Source organism: Corylus avellana, chromosome ca6 (assembly GCF_901000735.1).
Source record: "Corylus avellana chromosome ca6, CavTom2PMs-1.0".
In the NCBI taxonomy this organism is placed as follows: domain Eukaryota; kingdom Viridiplantae; phylum Streptophyta; class Magnoliopsida; order Fagales; family Betulaceae; genus Corylus; species Corylus avellana.
This window is the reverse complement of record NC_081546.1, coordinates 26119373-26127071: the sequence shown is the minus strand read 5'-3', so window position 1 is coordinate 26127071 and position 7699 is coordinate 26119373. Positions and strand designations below refer to the sequence as shown.

Below are 7699 nucleotides of genomic sequence, written 5' to 3'. Positions count from 1 at the left end.
TTTTCTCTACTGTAATTACATTTTGGTGTATAAGTATTGTAGTATCCCAAAAGATTAGGTCAATAGAAAATGATAAATTTAAATATTTAAGGAAAAAATCAAATTTAGTTATGAATATGTTTTTATGCAATTTTAATTTATTCTCTAGGTTTTCAATTTTGCCCCTTAGGTCCTAAGATTTTTCTTAAGATTTTTCTTTAATTTCAAATAAATATCTCCATCAATTCATCATCCAATTAATTTATCATATGTAACTGTACGTGTTGTGTGACACAACTATTTTTAGTTACCAATGTATCCTAAATAAAAAATAAAATAATTAAATCATGTTTAACAAAAAATAGTGGTCAACCAGACAACCACCATTAATTGGTGAAGGGGGTTGCCTCTCACCACATGGCTTGTCAAACGAGAACTATGACATCAATTAATTAGTTTAAAATAGTATATCATTAATTAATTGGCCAAGAAGTTAATGGAGAAACCTACTTTAAACCTTACAGTTATGTAGGACACGTTTTCCAATTTTACAATCAATTTTGTTTCGTTGCATCTAAAAATGTATATGATGCCACATTTTTAAAAATTGTAAATAGCGCAACAATATATACACCATTAAATCCATAAAATTTAATCTAAACTATAAAATGAATCATCTCCAATTCCCTTGAAAGGAAGAGGTTTCCATATACACCATATCACTTGAAATCTATTTGACGATTCAATAAAGACTTGTGGGAGGATAAGAAGATAGCCATAAAAAACAAGGTCTTGCAAGAGTAGCTTCATAATTCATAACATCTCACCAGATTTGAATACCAGACTTTTCTCAACAAACATTGCAAACTATCATTATCACGTTTTTTCCCTTTCCAAAAGGAAAATAAAGCGCACAGAAGAAAATTCTCAGAAATGTATGATTTACATTACAGTCATGGACATTATCTGCCGAGCAAGACCCGGATCTTGCTCCAAGAGCTCCTTAAGGTTGTTCTCCACCTCCACCATCTGCTTTTCTAAATATTCCTTTGATGTCTGTCCGGAGCCCAACAACAGAAAATATTTGCACAAAAATTTCAGAAGAATGAGAGAAAATTAGTACATTGTCTTTCAAAAGAACGATGATTAGCGGCAGAAGTTAAGCGAGGTTTCCAGGCACAGCTAAGGCCAAACAAGCAGGGGAAAAATTGGCTATTTGGCTCATTCAAAACCTTAAACAGTAGCTAATTTCCACGGCAGTAAATAATCTACACGGTGGCCGGTGCTACGATCAAAAATCAACATGTACCATTTTCCTGCAAGCCTTCTTACTATAAACTCTTCTATTTGTTATTCCTTGTTAAACTAAATAATCTTGGTAACTTTTTTATGGAGATCACTCCTAGAGCAAAAATTCATTAGCCCGTTTCGCCGATTTCACCCTACTTGTACTTTATACCTGATTGTGAATCATTTAAGGTTGCTTAAGCACACAAGGTAATCATGGTATTACAATTTCCGAATCTTTTAGATAAATTCAACTGAACAAAAATTAGATCTTTCATTATCGAAAAGAAAATCAGAGGTTTCAATTTTAAAAATAAAGGGCAAAACATCTATTAAAGAAAAAACTTTAAGCCAAACTCAGGTCAAAATTCAAAAAAAAAAAAAGACCAAATGAAACGGATATGATGATTCATTATTATGATCCTCCAATCCAAATTGCTGGACTACAAACCTAAAACCTTCCAGATGGACATTATAAATAAACATTAGGATGGATCTAGAATTCATTTATTGCTTTCTTTGTTCATTTTGGATTGGGGGGGGGGGAGGTATTTTAGATGGGGGCCTTGCATGTGAACAATATTTAATTTCACCAGTAATTTCTCTGTAATATGTATTAGGAAAAATATATATTGGCCAAGAGAATATCAAAGATGAAACACAAACAAAGAAAAGGTAGGGGAGGGAGTGTAGAAAGAAGAGATTTTGCACGGGGAAAAATGAAAAGGTTAATGCACCTGTAATGAGGCAATTGCAGTTTCGCTATCCTTCAGCTTTTGTTCCTGTTCATTCATTAAAACTGACTTGGGTTCTAACACAAACCTGGCCACCATCAGAGAGACAGAGAGAGAGATTCATCAGAGTACATCACAATGTTTTAGAAAGCAGACTGTTCAATAAACCAGAAAAGTGAAAAGGGTCAAGGGTCAGAGGGTCAGAGGGTCAAGGATCAGGCTGACCGTGATCGAACCAATCATAGATATTTAATTAAAAACAAAAAGAACATATAATGACCTGTAATCCACTCAAATAAATCTATAAACTATAAAGCTTAACAGATTCTAAATTCTGCTTCAATTAGTGAAGCAAATATATACACGCACACACATGCATGTATGAATCAAAAAATAACCAAGCATTTTTGAGTGAAAGGATGCATCTAATTTATCGTTTAAACTTTATTATCTCTCACACAAGTGACCTTAAGCTATTGATGATCTAGATTATAAACAAAAACTCACCATTGGGTGAAAAAGTGGGTGAAACCATATCAATCTTCAAAGGGCACCGCCTATCTTTGTTTATCCCTTAATAATATCTATATGCAATTTTGTTTAATACTATATGCATAAATGTGTGCCAAATGATTGTTAATAATGTATGCATAAATATGGCTCATAAATAGCATTGTATTTACAGCAAAAGGTTTCCAAATGTAATTAATATTAGATAATAATATTGATTGTACCACTACTAACAAGAAGTAATGGGTGGTAATCCCTACACCCTATTGCTTTCATAAGCCTTCTTTGTGGCCGGGGGGGGCCGAGAATGAACAATCAATTGAATTGGGCCAAGGAGAGATTGGACCCCAGCCCAGGTCAAACAGCTCAATGGCTGGACCATGATTGAAAACAGCCCAATCTGGTTCATTGACCAAAATGAATAGATGGGCATGACTGGAATGGATCGAGCCCGCCGGCAGTTCATCCGGTCTCTCTGGCCAGTCCAGTCTGAATTTAAATCCTTGATCTGTCATCTATAATCTGGCAGCCCATAAATCAAGAATTTTGTGAACTTTTCTCATGCTCAAATAGATTATGCAAAACTCACGTTCTCCCTGCAAAACAAAAATAAATAAATGTCAAATTGGGAGTAGGTTGCCCAAAGTAGCACAGTTAAAACTAAAATGCCAGATATGACTGTAATTCATGATTCAAATAAAAATCAGACAGCCTCTTTTCAAAACTCTTTAGAGATAGGGATTCATTTTCTAAAACCAAAGAAAGCATTTATCATTTTAAAGCTTGAGGCACTTTGAAATACTACGTACTTATACAAAACTACCATGGGCATTATATGCCAACTTGAGATTATGGTTTTCGTTAAATACCTATAGATTTGTAGGTATTTGTATCATCAGACAATTGTCGCAGCTCCTCCAAGGTTAGAAAAGCACGCTTTTTTTCTCCCTCCTTGTTTCGCATCTGATTCTGTACCTGAAAGACATGATAACTAAGATCAGTTCAAAGTTCTTTAATGGTAAGTAATAAATTTTATTAAGAGAAACACATAGAGGGCAACACTAGAACAAGACAAGTATACAAGAGGAACCCTTAGAAAAACAGGAGAAGATAAGCTCTAAAGTTACAAAGATCCAAAATCTCCACAAAAGTAAAGAGAAGCCGCTAGTTGTCTTCATCCTGTTAACAAGCAATCATAAATAATAACTTCAACTAAATCACTAAAAGCTTTGTGCTGTCAGACATTCATAGCATCTCTCCCACCAAATCCAAAACCAACCTACACATGTATAGCCCAAATAAATGCAAACAACAAAAAAAACAAGTGACCATAGTCTTCTTGCCATAGGGCAGAAGACAATAAGATCATCCATGGTCACACCCCTGATTTACACAAACAGCACTAGTTAACTATAAAATCTTCAAGCCATACCACTGTCAACCAAAAACTACTTTCGCCATAACATTGGCTTGCCAAAAATTCCTATCAAGAAAACTTCTCTTTCTTTGCTATAACCTCTTTTGTTTTTTCTAAATACAATTGTTGCTTATTAAAATCACCAAAAGTCATATTACTAGAGGTAGAAGGCCCAGGATTTTTTTTTTTTACAAGTCACAATTTTAATGAAAAGAAAAACTGGCACAACCCTCATACACAAAATGTATACAAAAGACACCACCACATTAAAGATGGCCGGAATCTAAAAAGTTTACAAGGTCTAAAAGATTCAAAAAGGAGGAAGGAAGAACATAGACTACAATCCAATCTAAGAGAGATCTTACAAAACTGGATTTTAAAGAAGGTACAGGGGTCTCGCAATCCTCAAAATGGGGACAATTCCTTTCTTTCCAAATGTTCCACACTAAAAACAAAAGAATAGCTTTCCAAATAGAATATTTGGGATATCAACGCCCTTGATTCTTCCAATAATGTAACAACTCTAGGATGTTTGTAGACATAATCCATGAAACTCCAAATAAGCTGAGAACCATGTACCAAGATCAATGGTGTACTCACAGTGGATGCAGGGATGACAGTCTCCTCGTTCTTTTTGCCAAAGCAATACCAATTAATAAGAGTAAAACCACACCTTCTAAGTTTGTCAACAGTGAGGATCTACCTAAAGATGCCATCCATATAAAGAGCTATACAAGGTGGAGCCTCAACCTTCCAAATACTTTTCCAAAGAAAAGGGCAAGTCTCTCCAACTTGTAATAATTTATAATAGTTCTTCACATCAAAACTGCAACTACTAGCTAGAGTCCACAACACTCTATCTGCCTCCCCAGGATGAGTCTTTGAAGAGTATAGCAGATTGAAGAAAGAGTCTAAACATTTTAACTCCCAATCCGAACTGTCCTCATAAAACTCATATTCCAATGGGAAGAATTACTCAAGGAAACTAAATAAACTGACGCCACCTCAAAAAAAGATTTAGGAATATAGTCTTGAGAGAAGGTTCTCCACACCACTCATTATGCCAAAAGAGAAAGCGGGAACCATCCCCAACCTTGAAGGAGACAAAGTTGGAGAAATTCCCCCAGCCATTCTTGATATTCCCCCAAAGACTCACCGTAGGGCCAAGAAATTTCAGATCCAAATGTTCATATATCATATATAGAGGTTATTAATAAAGCCTTTAGTAACCCTAATATCTCAACCCTTCATGACACATATAACGAATTGGTCCTAACTATCCAAGCTCATTAAAAGTCACATACTAATCACACAATTAGCAATTTCCAACCTACAGTAAACACTCCAAAAGAATTTGAAATATTACAATCTATTAGAATTCACATTGTAGTATTTTTTTAAAAAAAATAACAAAATATTTATCAAAAAAAAAAAAAATCACATTGTAGTAGTTGCAAGAGTTTTTATAAATCCTTTTTTTGAAGAAGAAGAAGAAGAAATGTGTTACTTTAGAACGCAAACAACCAGCAACCAGAAACAAACTCCTACATAAATTTATCTATCTCTTCAGTCCCATGGATGCAGCAATTGAGACTGCAGATAGCAAATATATATCTATGATGTTGATTACTTTGCCGAAAAAGCATGATGTGGGCAGAACTACAGCAGATAAATCTCAGCAAGATGGAAACTAAGGCTTGGATTAAAGTGATTGATTGGTGAGAAACACATAGCTGAACCAGGAAATTAATGTGAAGGAGAAAAAGCTCACTGCACAAACTTCGCTTGGACAGCAGCCTAACTAGCTCCATTAATAATTAGTTTTTCTGAATTTCTTGTTCTCTTCTCTCTCTAATTCTAATTAGGCATACTATTGTATACTGCCTATCTACTAGAATTGTGCCCCTCTACGCGTTTGATATATACAACATTACTTTAAAAAAAAAAAAAAAAAAAAAAAAAAGGCTCACTGCAGATAAAGAATTAGGCCCATGCAAAAACTTAAAAGAGTGAAGTATTTTATGAATCTAGTTTCAAGATCTTCAGAGGGGGCATATATACCCTTCTTAAAATGGTAACTTCAAGAAATTTCTGGGCTAACTTCTCCAGTTGCACATCAATGACTAATTCTTTTGACAGCATCTCAATTTAAATCATTCTAAAGGGTGAAAAGCCCTCAGGTTTGTCTCTCTAAAGCATTAACTCACATATGCAAATCAGATTCGTCATCCAATTGGCCATCAGAAACGGCAATATAACACGCTTTCAACAAGAAATTTTAGGCTTTAGGACAACAATTTAACTTACCAGTCAGAAAACAAAAGGGAAAAGAGAGAGACTTTGGCCTTTAGGATTCAGGATGAAATTTCAAAAATCATGAAGAAAACATTTTTCTCATTCCAAGACAATGAAAACTAACAATATCTTTGATTCATCTCTCGACTGAAACAAAGATACTTCCAGAATGCTAGTCAAGCAATTCCCATGAATGTTCTTTATCTTAAGCCATAACTATACAATAGTAATAACTACAACAACAACTAAAAAAGAAAAGATAAAAAATCAAATAAAGAAATGCAGAGCTGCACCAGTGTTAGTAGCTTGAATTGTTATTTCTTGTTTATTGTTTTATTGCACATAAACCATAAAATACCAAATAATAAAGCAAAAGAAAAAACAAAAACATAGGATCAATATATAGCATAATGAAATAGCGAAGTTCAACTATAAATTGAAAGGGATTTGGCTTAGGTGCTGTAAGAAAAGTATAGCACATGTGCCGTAGTTTTTCCGACTGTCCATATCTCTTTTTCAAGAAAAACTTGGAACATGTACTGTAGTGTTTTTTAACAGCGCCTAAGCCAATCCAATTGAAAGAACTATTTCACAATCCTATGAGTGTAGCAGTGTGGAAGATGGTGTTGCCATGCTTTTTGTGGTGTGTTTAGACGGAAATAAATTATAAAAGTTTTAAGGACTATGAAATGACATAGTGCAGATAAAATCTATTTTCTTAGATACTCCTTACCTTTGGGTGACAGTTGCGTTTATCTATCCTAATGCTCAGTTTATATATATATATATATATATATACTCTCTGTGTAGCTGGTTGCACAATATATTTCGATTATTTATTAAAAAAAAAAAAATCACAAGCTGCATCAAATATTCATAAATACCATGATGTAATACGAAAGAACCAAACTTTTCGTTGCAATTAAAAATAGAAAGACAAAAAAATACATATAAATCAACAGCAGACTGACCTGCTTCAGTTTTCCAGTGATCTCAATCATGCGACCTTGAATCTCTCGAAAAGCCTATGATTCCCACAAGACCCATTAGAAATTCATTCAGCTAATAAAGTTAAGGGCCCGTTTGGTTGCTGGGAAAATTGGAACGAAAATGCAAGAAAAGGTGCAAAAACTTACAGCTCTGTTCGCTTCGTCGGCCATTGCAGAAGATTAAAACGGATACCTCCGAGTAGGTAAATGAATCGGGAGTGAATACTGAGGTTCATAGTTAGATACTAGATAGTATGGATCAGATACTGGATATGGGTTTGTAATATCGGGTCGGATCTTTACTGAACTGATAGGTTTGGGTTTTGAATGGTTTAAGCCCAACTGCACCCAAAAAAAAATTCAGATTGAGCGGGCAATGGTTCAAGCCCAACTAAATATAATGATAATGCAATGTTATTTCTTTTTCTTTTTCTTTTTTTAATTTTAATCATAAAAGTAAACCCCTCCGTCAGATTTTAAATATTAAA

The 7699-nt window shown here is 34.3% G+C and overlaps 1 protein-coding gene across 1 annotated transcript; it reads right to left on the bottom strand.

Annotated features, from left to right (window-relative positions):
- Positions 1 to 643: 643 nt before the first annotated feature.
- Positions 644 to 7435, bottom strand: LOC132184413 (prefoldin subunit 1-like). The gene is made up of 6 exons (XM_059598039.1): positions 7359 to 7435; positions 7194 to 7247; positions 3380 to 3485; positions 3100 to 3106; positions 2004 to 2088; positions 644 to 1035 (listed from the first exon to the last, which is right to left on the bottom strand). Exons 1-6 carry the CDS (start codon positions 7380 to 7382, stop codon positions 922 to 924), a joined length of 390 nt encoding a protein of 129 aa, XP_059454022.1. The 5' UTR covers positions 7383 to 7435; the 3' UTR covers positions 644 to 921.
- Positions 7436 to 7699: the final 264 nt, after the last annotated feature.

Bases quoted from the DNA above. Each gene is read 5' to 3' on its own strand.
- LOC132184413 (XM_059598039.1), bottom strand. From the start codon at position 7,382: ATGGCCGACGAAGCGAACAGAGCT. The intron at 3,486-7,193 runs GTCAGTCTGCTG...CATGTCTTTCAG, and splicing joins TCACTGGAAAACTGAAGCAG to GTACAGAATCAGATGCGAAA. The intron at 1,036-2,003 runs GTGCATTAACCT...GGCTCCGGACAG, and splicing joins CTGCAATTGCCTCATTACAG to ACATCAAAGGAATATTTAGA.